Consider the following 16558-nt stretch of genomic DNA (forward strand, 5'->3'; position numbering starts at 1 on the left):
CTGATGGTTGTCATCACACTTCCGCGTTGTATTAATGTTCTGTCTCCCTCACACAGTGGTCAGCTCCTGGGAGCCAGGAGCATCATCTGTTTCCTCAGTGCCTCGTATAAGGTCTGACACCTGCATGATCGACACGTACTCAACAGTTTACTGCATAGTCCAATCACTGTTATCAGGTGGGCCTGGGTTTGAATGAGAATGTACTTTGGTTAATAATATCTAGAGAAAAGATATGAGTTCTTCCCTCTCCCAAGCTAGTCGGTCAACTAACAGAAGTTGGTGACATTTCCCATGGGCCCCAAGAAGCCATGATTGTGTTTCACGAGCACATGTCTCCAAGAGCATGTGACACCTCCTGATGGACCCCATTGCTCTTCTTGCTCTGTCTTCTTCTCCTGCCTACCTGGGGCGACTGGTTCAGAAAGGAAGAGCCCAGAGAAGCTGCAGAGAGCTGGGCCCAGCAATGGCCAAGGCACAGCAAAGATCAAATGCACGGAGATGATTTTGGCTGTGCTCCTGGCTGGGGAGGCATGTACTTAATGGGAACTGAGAGACTCAGGGCTCCATTCTGCCTATAACTGATGCAGATGCTACTGTTCTCTATGGTGGAACAATGTTGGGATGAAGGCAGAGGAATGGATTAAGGCAGAGGAATGGATTAGATAGAGAACTTGAGTCCTAAGTGAGAGACTGTATTTTTAAAAAGACATTTTAGTCCGATGACATATGTGCATATGGGGTTGGCCAGATTTCTCTCTGGAGTTCAGAAGCCACTTGGAGAAAATTCCTCTGGTTCGACTCCTACCAGGGTTGTCTCTCCTTTCTCCTAGTTCCTAGGCTTCCCGCCTATCTAGCCCTAATTTTGTACCCTTTTCTCTAACTAATCTCGGCTGATAAACTAACTTGTGTTTGGGGCAAATCACTTAAAATTTCCATCCCTTTCTCCTCACCTCTAAAATAAGGATAACGGAGTGGCCTGCCTCAGAGGGACAGGGTGTGAATTAACTCCTGTGACTGGCGGTTTCTGTGCTCTGCATACCCCAGACTGGATGTGAGTGCCAGCCACGGGCAAGGGGGCCTGAGTTCACTTTGCTTCTGAAGCTGTACTTGGGAATAGCTGTTTGGCCAAGAGCTGACAACTGAAGTTGCAAACTTTACACAGAAGCAATATTTCCAGTATTTTCCCAGAGCAATCATGAGTAAATTGCTCACTAGGGGTGGAAATGGTTTCTAGCCAGTTCTGCCTCTTCTGATATGTGCACCCTGCAAAGCTCAGTCAATGCTCGGTAACCAATCCTTTGTCAGTCTGCTCTTTAGTGCAGGAGAAGAATTCAGAATGGTATAATTTGGACAGGGATGAAATTTCTGTGCAGTGGTATGTATTAAAAGTAAATAACTTGTGCTTTGTTCAAGGCAAGAGTTACAGAAATAGAATCTACAATTTTTAATTATCCAATGACAAAGCCACATTTTTTCATTTTTTTTTAATGGGAAAGAACAGGTCATCCATGAACAATTTGTCTTGGGTTTCATTTTAGCAACTCTGAAAGTGTACCCCTTATCACCATAGGTAAAGGAAAGTCAAAATTATGACCTGGAAAGCTATATAAAACAGCTGTTAAAAATAATGGGTTTAAAAAATTGATTTTCTAAACCTTCAATGGCAGGTTTAAGAAAAAATGCTACATATAAGTTGAGTGACCCTAGTATGTATTCTGATAAGAGGCCTGTCCTTCTATTATCAGACAAATCATTTTACTACCCTGCAAATACCACCATATTAATTTATACAAAAGCTGCATTTAGTTACAACCACTGTTCAAAATTTTGGAAGAAAAAGTATCAGAATGTCATGCAGAAGTATGCTGAGATCTAACATCTTCTTTGGAAACAGAAGGGAGGCTGCCCTTCAGCAGCTATGTGAGTTCACCAGCAAGGATTTTCACGGGTCAAGGGTGTCAAGCCCCAAATGATGCCTTTGTGTTGCAACTTTGCATTCTGGGAGCTGGCCTGGAAGGACAGAGCACAGGTACTGGGCCAGCAGAGCCTGGTGGGAGGAGGAGATTTTTACCTTACTTTTGTTTTTAGCTCACTCGGGTAAGACCCTAGAAGTACAAGGTTGTTTCGAAAATGTACTCACTGTAAACAGGCAAAAAAGCATGAGTGTACACATAAAGAGGTGGTGAGTGTGCCTAGGCCTTGCACCAGAAGAAAGCACAGGGAAATATATATTCTCTTCTGGGGCAGTTCCAGGTGACCTTGCTTAGCTTAGCTGGGGATAAAGGTGCATGCAAGAATAGCCTACTTTCTGCACTGAAAAATTGTACCACATCAAGGTGGCTTTTTTGAGGCCAAAGAAGCATTTTGAATTTGGCAAGGCAGCCCCTGTAATAGTACTGGCTTATTTTCGAAGTATATATGTCATCTTCATTTAGGAGTGATAAAAGATAATTTCTATTTCATTTCAAACTAACAATGACATAGCTAAGGAAAAGAAATCATATTGATAAGTTTTGGATAAAAACTGAGTTTATGCCTAGTTGACGATCTCTTTGGGTCATGAAAATATTAGTTTTTGCAGGCTGCTTTCTGACCATTAGATGTGGGGACACTCATGAGAGTATGGGCATTAACAGAGGCAGGCCAGTCGGGGGAGATGGTGAGTGTGTCTGGATCATTGCTGCAGCGCCCGGGGAGAGGCATCACCTACTCAGTGCACAAGAGATGACCATGGTACATTGTCTGATGGATTTCTCTTTGCTTATGTTATATGACATGGAAAAGAATTCAAGGTGTGTTTACAGTTGATAAACATTCAACATAAATTATACATTTTAATTTCATTTATTTGTTGGGGACTATGCAAAGCAGGGATTTCACTGCATACAAGCTGCCATTCAGATTCAAGAATCACCAGTTTCCTCAAAAGGTACACTTACTACAAGAACAAAATTCATTTCTATCTCAAGTGAGCCACTATGGCTTGTAATGAGAGTTTTAAAAAGGCAAAAGTAGAGGACAGCTCATCCTGGTGACTATACAGTTTGTATTTTACACTTCCAGTGGATCCAACATTGTCATCAAGAATAAATCAAGTGCTAATAAACCTCCTATCATTTGACAACTTGAAGGCTGGAGTTTCCACACTATTTATATCTTTCAGCATTAGCATGCAGAGCAGTCTCCATGATATTATCTTACCATATAATGACTCCAAAAATCTCACAGAGATTAATGGTGATAACATAATTCCAGAAAGTTGCCACTCTATATGTAGAAATATATTGGCAATAAAAACCAGTCACTGTGTGCCTTTCCCCAGTAGGGGATCTCTCACTTTTCTTTGATTTTTAAAGGCTTCAGATCAATAACTGGAGTGACATTATTAACAGCTCCCTCAACACCTTGGCCAGCACTAATATTAAATCCATTACACCTTCTGTTTGACATTTGCAGTACAGCAGAAAGTGCTGTAGATACAGTCACACTGTCTGGGGACTGGGGTTGGATGTGGGGTTAGAAAGATGGTTTCCCTTGCCTGACTTCTAAATTCAGTTCATTGACAGGAAATGAACCAATAATAAAAAAAAGAACCCTACATCCCAACAACCCTATATTAGGTGCTAAGTAATTTACCCATAAAAGTACAAGTGTATCTCATATCTAAGCAGGTTTTGAAACAAAATATTGATCTGAACACCAGATAATTTTTTACATTCATTTGTTTCTCTAATCATATCACTTGTGAAAATTGTCTAATGATTTCAGAAGAATTGAGTTCCTGTAGAATCGGAGCTGAACAAATTTACCATAGCATGAAGGCATATGTAGAAAATGCAGATTATTTCTATTCAGGCAAGCCCTCAACTGCTTCAATTTTGCCTGCCTTTAAAATATCCAGGACATAAAGGCAGCATAATAGCACAAAGATCCTACCATTGCAGTGATTAATTATCTTCACCCCCCCATCCATAACAGGCTAGGTCTGCCTGAAACTTCAGACAAAACACAATAACCTCTATTTTTAGACAACAAATGGTTAACATGCTGCTGTAGTTATTCTTCACCAAAAGTACTGTCTCATACATTTTGCTAAATTGTCTAAATCCTGGTGCGGTATTGATTTCTCCCTCTGTGAGCTTGCACCCATTCAATAAGCTGCAAGAACCTCTTGTCTGGGCTGAATTTCCTACAAAGCAGGACCCAGGTATGTTACACCTGACAGTGGTCCCGCAGCTGGGAGGTGACTGTTAGCTAGCGGGGGACAAACCGCTGGAGACAGAGAGGAAATTTTATGTTAAAGTGAGAAACATGACGGGGAAAGTTGCCTGGGAGGTTATGTGGAAAAGCAGGCTACCAGAAGCACAGATGTTATGATCTTATTTAACCAAACAGACAAGCCCACCACATCAGTACACATGTATACAGGAACAGAAACGAATCTACATGGATAGACATAGAGTGTGCACACATGAATGGTGGTTATTTGGGGGTAATGTCATGTTGGTTGTTTTTTTCTGCATTCTCTGAATTTTTTACAATGAGCATGAATTAATTCTATCACTTGGTGAAAATCAACCTTTTGTAGTAAGAAGGAGGAGGGAGTAAAATACAACAATTTTATGACCTAACCTAATATTACTCTTTGCTTTCAAAATAGGAAGATTTTAAAAGTACCTCCAGGATTTCTCAAAAGAGCTGCTTTTTTATGCAGCAAGCATTTAAAAAATACAGCATTGAAATTTATTAAGAGGATAGCTCTCATAATCCCAAGATTACAGAATCATTAGAAGTAACGAAAAGATTCATGCAGATCTACGGAGAGAAACCCAAATATCCAGACATCACGTTCCAGAGGCTCCGGGCTGCTCATGGTCAGGGGCCCACAGGACTGCAGAGCGCTGGGGTCAATCCCTAAATAGGCATCTGGAACTTCAGAACTTTTGAAATAAGCCACCTATTTATTTTTCTTACACGTGCCTTAAGGTTTCCCTAAAAGAAATATCATATTATTTAACTATTAATAAGTGTGCATACATATAAAATATTTATTTGGGGTTGTTGTCCAGTTGACAGAGTCCTTTTTTCTTGCATTATCTTGAGACTTGTTTAAGACAAGAAAATCAAAGGCCGGCCGTTCAAAGACAGAATTTCTATTATGGTGCAGTATCTTGCTTCTTAGGCTGGTTTAGTCACTTATTTCCTTTTATTATAATGCCAAATGTTATTTAGATTTCAGTCATTTAGTAACGCTACACTGAACACATCAGGGCTTCCGAAAAATTTCATACCTACTAGTACCTTCATTTTCATAATTGACATCCTTTTCCCACCAAATTACACGACTATTTTTAAAAAAGAATCCGTGTTTCACCAGAGTTTAAAAGATTATGATACAACAAACAACAGTCTTCAAAAATGTTCCTTCATGTTATTAGGAATTAGGAAATCTTGTTAAAATTCTTTCAGCTTTTAAGAAACATAAGCAGCTTTGGGATGTAGTGCCTGACATGAACTTTTAAAGTAATTCCCTTGGAGCCATGATCTGCATTAGTGAAGATATTTAGTTAAAGGTAGCACACTGCCCTGCTTCTCAGTATTGGGGCAGTCAATCTAACTGCCTTTTCAAGACAAAGACTGAAAGTAGCCCCACACTACAGACTTTGAAAGCAAAGTAAGTTTAACGTTCTCTGATGGTGGGGGAGACACTCTCCGTCAAGGAAGAGAAACCCTGGTAGGTGACCATTGCAGAGGAGCCCAGGCTGTTATGGAAAGTAGAAAGCGGTTTTTGGTTGTGCTACTTAGTTTGGCTCAAGGAAGGCTGGGGTAAGAAACCCAAGTTAACATCTGAATCACACTTCAGTGTTCAATGACAGAGCAACTTTAAAGGAGACACGTTATTCTAAAATCCAGAATTGAAAAGAATCTCAGTTAAGTTCTCATAGTGCACCTGGAGTTGTTTTATGCACACTGGTGCTTCAGAGAAGGCATTGGGCCTAACCAGAGTTTGTACATTCAAGTTTAAACTGCTGGTTTTGACTCTAGCTTAGGATAGCCTAGCAGAACTGGTGTACAGGCTAGGGACATTTTTCTCCTCCCTATCAAAGTCTCTTCTAAGTGACAAGTCACCCTTAACGTGTTTGTGGAGACATCCAGCTCAATATGAATCAGCAGGTAAGCCAGCTGCTCAGAAGACTTCATTCAACCTTAGGTGGCCTTGACAGAAGTACAGTAAGGTGACAGTCCCTCTGCTTTGTACCAGTCAGGAGACATCTGAGGGCTCACTCAGTTCTTACAACCGTATTACTAGAGCGTCACCAACAAACTGAAGCACAGCCAGGGGAGGGTGACTAGAGTGGTGAGAGTCTCAGGAGCATGTCATCCAATAATGTTTGTGCAAGTAGGGCTGTCTGACCTGGGAAGGAAGGGAGGCAGGGGGAAGGGAGCATTTGGTGGTCTGACTTCATAGATTTGAGAGGCTGTGATGGGGAGGAAGGCGTAAATCTGAAATATGGTCCTAGAGGGCAGACCATAAGGGAGAAGTTACAGCAAAGTAGATTTTGGCTCTGTATTGAGGATAATTTTCTATTAGAGCTGCTCCCCAGTGGAGTGGGAAGCCCCGTACCTTCCCATCAGGAGGAAGTTCCAGCAGAGACTGGAAGGCTGTCTGTTGGTTTTGCTATAAAGGGATGGCTACACAGGTTGGAAGTCAGATTATAGGGGTGTTAAAATTTCTACTTAACGTGAGAGTTTGTGATTCAGGGAAACCAAGTCGTCTCCTAAGGCCTTAGATCAAGTTTGTAAACTTGAATGCTTACACACAGGGTGTTTGAGTCAGGAGCAACCCAGGTTCCCCAATCCAGCCCCACCAGGAAAGAAGAGAAAACTGCTTCCACGTGCTGCTTCTCCAATACGCCCGGATGTGACTGAGAAAGCATTTCCAGTGATCTCTCTGACATAGCTATTCAGTAATGTCACTAACAGTATAAGAATACGTGACCACGTTGCCCCCACAAAAAAATTTTCCTTTTAAAATGGTAGAGAATAGTCTTAAATACTCTCTCCTCATGCATAGAGCTAAGTGGAGAAGGATGCTCACTGATGATACAGATGATGCCCCGCAAGCTACAGGTGACTTGAATGAGGAAACATGGATTGATTCCAGATGGAATTAAATTACGTCTAGAAAGGATAAATATGTTTTTCCCTTCTGTGTGAGCAAATACACTGTGATTATTTCTAAGCAGGTCAAATTAATTTTTTAGAAGTATATAGAGTTATTTTAACAGTAATCTTTAGATAGACAACTTTTTCCGTTTTTATTTCTATAAAATGCTTTTGTGTTGGGCATCTATCTGAAAACAACACGTCAGGTAAAGTACAAGCATCTTTAGAGTGCAAAAATAATATCCTAAGTAAGCAAATAAAACTTTGCACTTCAAATCAGGCCTTGATTCATTAAAAATCTTAAACTTCTCATGAGAAAAATTAACATTTAAACCAGTGCTGCTTGGCCAGGCACTCCACCACACAAGAATATGAAATATCTCCTCTAAAAAAGTACAAAAAGGACAAAACCACAAATGTGGAACTTCAATTAATTTAAAGCCCCAATCAGCAAAGAATAAATCCTTCGCAGATCTAATTACCAGCGCTCTCGGAAGACCCAGGCCGACCAGCCAATCTTCCTCGTGTTTGAACAGCTTGATGAACTAGGGGACTGATGGATATCAAGTCATTTTGTTTAATTTATAAATGGATTTTCCCCTAATACTTAAATTATCATCAGTACAACACAATGAAAATGGGAACATTCTGAATGCAAAGTCTATAAGAGTCCTGGAAGGAATCCCAATGAGGAATGTCACCTCTGTTCATTCCTCTATACAATTGATCTAATTAAATACTGAGGGTAGAAAGGCAGTTTAAAATGTAGCCATTTCTGTTTTCTTTTTAGCCTTAATTTATCTGTTCACATCTTTCAAGTACCTCCTGATACTTAAAAAAAAAAAAAAAAAGGAATCGAGATTTCTGCTAGTCCGTTAATACTTTTAATTCGCTGCAAGCTCATATTCAAAAGTCCCTGCCATAGATTTTGCTGCATAATAACTAAATGCAATACATTTAGCCATGGAAACAATAAAAGGAAGAGGGCTTTCCAAATCTGAACCTTTTCTGTCCAGTAATTTGACAGAGAAACTAAAGGAAATAGTACCTTTCATATCTATTGTTCAACTGAAATTAGATCTCTGGATTATACTTATTAAAATGTCTCCTTATTTTCAAATCTCTTCCTTATTTAATTACTGCATGGGACAGAAAGCTGCATGGAATTGTTAAATACCATTAAACCTATTTATAGTCTCCTCACACTGGCAACTTGTGTGAAATCATTGGCAAAGGTCCTGCCCACCGACCCACACGTTGGGATTGCAATTCCCACCTGGCTCGGGGGTCTCTGACTGGGAGGAGGAAGACGCTGAGCTGGCTCCATCCTCAGTGGCACCCTGCGAGAGGAGACCCCGCCCAGGTGGGAGCTTCATGCCCAGCTGCTCTGCCATCTCCACGTGGTCCCCGGGGTGGACATAGTCAAAGACGCTGCTGCCTGTCAGCTCCACCTACAGGGGAAGAGAGAGTGGGAAAGAGGTGTCACAGGCTTTCATTTCCATATTCAGCACCACTGTGATTCAGATTCTGAGCAGCAAAGGAAATATACAAGGAAATACACCCAGCCCCAAGAAACAATCCTGGTTCTAAGGCTTTATTCTTACTCAAAAGCTTAAGGATTCTTGAAATTGAAAGAGAAAGATTTTTCCACATGTATTTATTTAGCAATTGTTTGGGCCAGTTTTTTTTTCTCATACACTGTTGTTTGCATAAAGCCAACACATTCTGTGAAATGTGGATGAGTCTGCCTGGAGCTCCGCTCTTTTATCCACGCATCATCAAATGCTTTCATGTTTGGTGTCAACCGGATGATTGACTGAATTCTACAGTTTTCTCATTGAGAAGTTTGGGCTTTGGATAGAAATAGCCAGAGATAGCAGATGAGTATTTTCCTTAAAGCACACAGGTTTTCAAGATGCGTATTTATATGTACCAGCTTATTTTTATGTAAATGTAAATGGAAGAAGTGCTGCTTGCAAATATATGCAAAGGAATAATGTTTTCATTAAATATTACTCATTAGCTCTGTAATCATATGGAGAATTTTCCATGCAAAAGAGGTCAGCTGGGGTCTGAAGCAGCCATTTTGTTTTTCTGCTGGTATCAGCTTGTTTTGCCTTCAATCTAATAAAATTCATGGTACACATCTCCTTGAGGGCTTTAAAAATGTTTTATTTTGTATACTCTTCATACTGGGCTGACTCTAAGGGTAGAGAATGAACATGAACTACCAGAGGGGGCTCGGCCTGAAGCAGAGGCATGGCCTAGTGCAGCGGTGTGTCTGGCACGGCTGGCAGCTGGGTGCCGTGCTGTCTAAGGAGGTGGAAGTTGCTGAAAAGAATTGGCTTTACCTCTGTACTCTTCTGATGCTATAACTCTTACCTCCTTCCAAGAATAGCAATAATGCTCCTAAAATAGTGTACTCAGGTTATAGGTACTATGACAGGGAGAGATGTATCAGCAAGGGAACAAGTAAACGTTTTTCCCTAGGTCACTAATGCATTTCCCAGTCCTCTGCTATTCTTAATGGTTTCAGGACAGCTACGATATACCACACAACTAGTGAGAAGTTCTTATAAGTTTCTTGGTGGATATTTACCTAAAACCTCTGCCTATGTATCTGCCTTTCCTGTGTAATTTGCATCATCCCTCCAAATTCCACCTGAATGCCTGCATTCTTTTTGCTGTCAAGAAGGAAGGCTGTCACAGGGAGCCTAATACCCAGACAGCAATCAGTATTCCCAAGTTCCAGGAAAATGATCACATCTAATCCCAGATGCCATTTGATTAAAATCTTAACAGGCTACACATCTTCAACATGTATCAATTAACAAGGGTATAGCCAGAAAAATGGGAGGCTAAATTCAGTTTGGCTAATAGCTATTCCTGAAAAAGGCTCGCATAACTTTTACCGAAAATGAGGTACTTTCTCTCTGCTATTAAATTATACTCTCCTACTGTATTACCCTACTACTGACTCTATCATTTTACAATAACTATTTCCTCCATTTGATATTGTTATAGAGCGTAAATCAGAATTCATAAGTGATCAGTTCCTACCCTCTGGGAGGGAGGGATTACATGGAAATAATCCCTTTAATGTGCGCCTTGCCTCTAAGCATTTCACACAGCAGTAAATGGGTAAGCTGACTTTGAGCAATTAGGAAATGAAATGAAACTAATAAAATGTGTGTTTTAATATTTCTTGATGGTTATTTTGTTTGGGGATTAGTGAATGTGAAGGACCTACTTTCATTTTGCATGGACTACAAGTGTACCATTTTAATAAATATTTCTGTTACTTTTCTCAAACTCTGAGTGTTTCTTTAATACTGAATTGTAGCTTTTCGCACAGAGCACAGATTGTGATAAGATGACAACACAGGTGGGATACTCAATAGAGTCTTAGGGGTCCTGGTCATTGAATATTCATGTAAGCCTGTCTTATGGAGAGGAAGAGTAGGTCACTATCTCCATAGTTTGGTTTGCTTGGATGTGCAGGCATTTCCTTTCCACAAAATAATGTCCTGAGTGCAGCACATCTAGAACAAGACTGAGTCACAATATGCCATATCACACTCTGGCACAGTGAGGAATTTCTCCTCCAGTGATCTCGCAGGATCCTAAGGTCCAGATGCCCCAAAGCCTAATATTGGGTGGAAAGGTTGGCACTGAGAACTACACCCTATCACAATCTTTATGATGACTATAGTCAGGGTGACACATGTACGGAAAAGCACAAAATACTTAGTTATAACCTGACTTGGAAATCAGAATCTTTTTCTCCTCTGCTGTGTGACCTGGGCAACTCATTTAACTGCTCTGGGCTTCAATTTCCTATTCTGAAAGAGGGCAGTATTTCTGTTCTGCAGGACTCTGGAGGAGGGGTGCACACTATGTAGATGGCATCCCCTGGGCTGTCACTCCATGGGAATGATGCAAGGCAGCAGCCTGAAAGCTGAGATGAAAACAAAACTTGCTTTACCTGCCTTGAAGCCTAATTTTGCAAATCCAGTGAAACCATGCATAGGAAATCACTTTGTGAGGAATAAGCAGTACAAAAATGCCTGCTGCTGTTGTTGCTGTTTGGTAGATAAGAATGGATGACACACAGACATACATATTCCTGTTTAACTTTGGTGAGTTCTTAGGGGTTGAATGGTCACTTTGGGAGATCACTTTAGTCAGCAGCCAGTGCAGCAGAGGTGATTTGTGCTTAAAACCTCAACTTTACCAATAACAATGTTAGTAGCTACCTACCTCTACATACCAGAGCACTGCCCAATCAGCTCCACAAGTGACACACCTGGGGGGTGAACGCAGCTTGCACCAGAGCCCCACAAGTGACTCCTGCAATATGGGATCATTCCCTGCACACCTCTCCACTACAGTCAGGTCTTACAGCCAGTCAGCCTGAAGGTCAATCCCACCTCCTGAGATGCCAATAGCAATCAGATCAACTATAATAAGAGAGCATACACAATGCACACAAGTAACACACTTGGAATACCCAGCTCAGATGATTAGGCAGACTAAGTACCTAGGCCCCATAGGACACCTACCACATAAGACCATTCTGCAAAAACCGAGACATAGCAGATCTACATAACAGATAGAAAAAAACACAGGGAGGCAGCCAAAATGAGGCGGCAAAAACAAAACAAAACACATGTCTCAAATGAAAGAACAGAGCAAGACTCCAGAAAAAGAACTAAATGAAATGGAGACAAGCAATCAGTTAGATACAGAGATCAAAACACTGGTTATAAGGATGCTCAATGAACTTAGAGAAAGAATAGGTTAACTCAGTGAAAACTTCAACAAAGAGTCATCAAACACAAAAAAGAAGCAGTCAGAAATGGAGACTATCATAACTGAAATGAAGAATACATTAGATGTAATCAATGGCAAATTTGATGAAGCAGATGATCAAATCAGCAATTGGGAAGACAAGGTAGTAGAAAACACCCACTTAAAACAGCAAAAAGAAAAAAGAGTTAAAATAAAATTAGGTCAGTTTAAGGGAGCTCTTGTAAAACATTAAAATCATAGGGTACTGGAAGTAGAGGGCAAGGGATTGAAATGTATTTGAAGAAACAATGACTGAAAAATTTCCTTAAACTAGAGAAGGAAATAAACATACAAGTCTAGGAAGCACAGAGTCCCAAACAAGATGAACCCAAAGAGGCCCACACCAAGAAACATCATAATCAAAATGCCAAAGATTGAAGACAGAGAGAGAATGTTAAAAACAGCAAGAAAAAGCAGTTAGTTACCTGCCAGGGAGCTCCCATCAGACTGTCAGCTGATTTCTGAACAAAACATTGCAGTTTAGGAGGGACTGGCACAAAATATTCAGAGTGATAAAAAGCAAGGACCTATAACTGAGATTACTCTCCCCAGAAAGGCTAGCATTTAGAATGGAAAGAAAGATAAAAATTTTCCCGTACAAGAGAAAACTGAAGGATCTCATCTTCACCAAGCTCACTAAAAAAAAATGTTAAAGGAACTTTAAGAAAAAAAGATTAATTTATGAATAATAAAATGGCAATAACTACATACCTATCACTAATTACTTTAATGTAAATGGACTATATGTGCCAATTAAAAGATATATGGTGGCTGAATGGATAGAATAATGAATATCCATATAGATGCTGTCCACAACAGACCCATTTGAGATCCAAAGACACACACAGCCCAGTTTTAGCCTGGCAAAATCGTGGACGTTGCTTGTAGTGATATTTTACTATGTCTATCTCCCCAGGTAATGGAAACCAAGAAAAAAACAAAACAAAACAAATGGGACTACATCAAACTAAAAAGGTTTTGCAGAGGAAAGGAGAATATCAACAAAATGAAAAGACAACCCACAGAATGGGAGAATGTATTCACTGATACATCTGATAAGGGGTTAATACTGAAAATTTATAAAGCACTTAAAAAACTCAACACTAAAACATGAACAAAAAAACAACAATAAAAAACACAATTAAAAAATGGGCAAAGGACCTGAATAGACACTTCTTCAAAAAGGACATACTGATGGTCAACAGACATATGAAAAGATGGTCAATGTCACTAATCATCAGAGATATGGAAATTAAAACCACAATGAGATATCATCTCACATCTGTCAGAATGGCCATCATCAATGAATAAACAAACAACATGTGTTGGTGAGGATGTGGAGATTGCTGAAGCCACTGTGGAAAGTAGTATGGAGATGCCTCAAAAAATTAAAAATGGATCTACCTTTTGACCCAGCAATCCCACTTTTTGGAATATATCCAAACAAATCCAAAACATTAATTTGGAAGAACATAAACACCCCTATGTTCACTGCAGCATTATCTACAATCACCAAGATATGGAAGCAGCCCAAGTGTACATCATTAGATGAGTGGATAAGACAACTATAGGATATTTACATAATGGCATGCTACTTGGCCATAAAAAAGAAGAAAGTTTTACCCTTTGTGACAGTATAGATAGACCTGGAGAACATTATGGCAAGTGAAATAAGCCAATCCAAGAAAGACACATACCATATGATTTCACTCATATGTGGAATCTAATGAATGAACTGAACTAACAAGGAAAATAGAGACATACCAGTAGATAGAGAGCTGGATGACAGCTAAGGGTGGGAGGGGAGAGTGCAGAGGTGGAGGGATTGAACAAAAAGGGAAAAGGAGACATGGACAACAGTGTGTCATTGTGGGGGGAAGAGGGTATAAAGGGACTAAATGTTAATGGAAAAATATAATAAAAATGTAAAAGAAGAAAAAAGAAAAGACAGACTAAAAATAAAGGGATAGAAAAAGATATTTCATGCAAATGAAAACAAAAATAAGTTAGGGAGGTAATACATAAGACTAAATGGACTTTAAAACAAAGATATAATGAGACAAAGAAGGGCATTACACAATGATAAAAGGATCGATTCAATGTGAGTATATATAACCCTTATAAACATTCACACACACAATATAGCAGCACATAAATATATAAAACGAATGTTGATGGACATAGAAGAAGACATTGACAGTAATATGGTGATAGGAAGGGACTTTAATACCCTGCTGACATCAATAGATAGCTCATCATATAGAAAATGAACAGAGAAACAGCTGCCTTAAATGACATATTAGAGCAGATGGATTTAACAATAGATTAACAATATGATTAAAGAATAAATCATAAGATACCTTGAGACAAATGAAAACACAGTGACACCCAAAAAAATCTATGGCACACAGCCAAAGTAGTTTTAAGAGGGAAATTCATAGCAATATGGGCCTACCGTGAAAAAGAAGAAAATATCAAACAAGTTAACCTTACACCTAAAGTAACTAGAAAAAGGAGAATGAGGTCCAAAGCGAGCAGAAAGAAGGAAATAATTAAGACCAGAATGGAAATAAACAGATGAGTGATACAGACACGTACACACATACACATGCACATACACACCCAAAGCCAAGAGCTTGTTCTTTGAAAAGATACACAAATTGATAATCCTTTAACCAGGGTCATCACCCAAATAAATAAAATCAGAAATGATATAGGAGAAGTGACAAATGACACCAAAGAAATATAAAGGATTATAAGAAAATACTAGACACTTATGTGTTAACAATGGACAACCTTGAAGAAATGGATAAATTCCTAGAAACATACAATCTTCCAAGATTGAATCAAGAAGAAACAGAAAATCTGAACAGACCAATAACTACTAAAAAAATAGAATCATTAATCAAAAACTTCTAACAGATAAAATTCTTGGACCAGATAGCTTCATAGATAAATTTTACCAAACATTCAAAGAAGAATCAACACCTATCCTCAAACTATTCTAAAAAGTTGAAAAGCAGAAAAGACTCCCAAGCTAATTTTACAAGGCTAGCATTACCCTGCTTCCAAAACCAGACTGAGACATTACAAAAGAAAGAAAAGAAGAAAGAGAATTATAGGCCAATATTCCTGATGAACATAGATGCAAAAGTCATCAAGATAATATCAGCAAACCAAATCTAGAAATACATTTAAAGGATCATACACCTTGATCAAACTGAATTTATTTCTGGGATACAGGCTTAATTCAATATATACAGATCAATTAATATGATACAACATATAAACAAAATGAAGGATAAAAGTCATATAATCATATCAATGCATGAAAAGCATTTGACAAAATCCAACATCCACTTATGTTACAAATTCTCGCCCTAGCTGGCATAGCTCAGTGGATGGAGCGCGGGCTGCGAACCAAAGTGTTGCAGGTTCGATTCCCAGCCAGGGTACATCCCTGGGTTGCAGGCCATAACCCCCAACAACCACACATTGATGTTTCTCTCTCTCTCTCTCCCTCTCTCTCTCCCTCTCTCTCTCTCTCTCTCTCTCTCTCTCCCTCCCCCCTTTCTCTCTCTAAAAATAAATAAATAAAATCTTTTTTTAAAAAAGGCACTTTTATTAAAAAAAATTCTCAGCAAAGTGGGGATACAGTGAAACAGTGGGATACAAAGTCAACATCCAGAAATCAAAGGCATTTTTGTATGCCAACAATGAAACAGCAGAAGCAGAAATCAAGAAAAAAAATCCCATTTGATACAGCAAAAAGAAAAGTAAAATACCTAGGAATAAACCTAACCAAAGAAGTAAAAGATCTGTATTCAGAAAACTATACAACACTGAAGAAAGAAATCAAGGAAGACACAAACAAATGGAAACATATACCGTGTTCATGGATTGGAAGAATTTACATCATCAAAATGTCCATACTACCCAAAGCAATTTACAGATTCAATGCAATACCTATTAAAGTACCAAGGGCATATTTCAAAGACATAGAACAAACACTTCAAAAATTCATATGGAACAACAAGTGACCCCAAATAGCTGCTGCAATTCTGAGAAAGAAGAGTAAAGTAGGAGGGATCACAATACCTGACACTAAACTGTATTACAAGGCCACTGTGATCAAAACAGCCTGGTACTGGCATAAAAATAGGCACATAGACCAATGGAACAGAACAGAGAGCCCAGAAATAAACCCAAGTCTCCACTGTCAATTAATATTCGACAAAAGGGGCAGCAACATAAAATGGAGTAAAATAGCCTCTTCAACAAATGGTGTTGGGAGAACTGGACAGCTATGTGCAAAAAAATGAAACTTGAGCACCAACTTACACCATACACAAAAATAAATTCAAGGTGGATAAAAGATTTACATATAAACCGTGACGCCATTAAAGTCCTAGAGGAGAGCATAGGCAGGAAAATCTCAGCTATTTCACGCAGCAACATTTTTACTGATATGTCCCCTAGAACAAGGGACATAAAGGAAAGAATAAACAAATGGGATCTCATCAAAATAAAAAGCTTCTGT

At 39.2% G+C, this 16558-nt stretch overlaps 1 protein-coding gene across 5 annotated transcripts in view; it reads right to left on the reverse strand.

Moving 5' to 3' along the window:
- The window catches only part of NPAS3 (neuronal PAS domain protein 3), an 854510-nt gene that overhangs the window by 114768 nt on the left and 723184 nt on the right, over window positions 1–16558 (reverse strand). For all 5 annotated transcript variants that reach the window (XM_028506629.2, XM_036029409.1, XM_036029402.1 and 2 more), the window contains one exon: window positions 8444–8618. In XM_028506629.2, the coding sequence (XP_028362430.1) occupies window positions 8444–8618 (175 nt within the window). The remainder of the gene's footprint in view (window positions 1–8443; window positions 8619–16558) is intronic.

The sequence above is a fragment of the Phyllostomus discolor genome, chromosome 1 (assembly GCF_004126475.2).
Source record: "Phyllostomus discolor isolate MPI-MPIP mPhyDis1 chromosome 1, mPhyDis1.pri.v3, whole genome shotgun sequence".
Lineage (NCBI taxonomy): Eukaryota > Metazoa > Chordata > Mammalia > Chiroptera > Phyllostomidae > Phyllostomus > Phyllostomus discolor.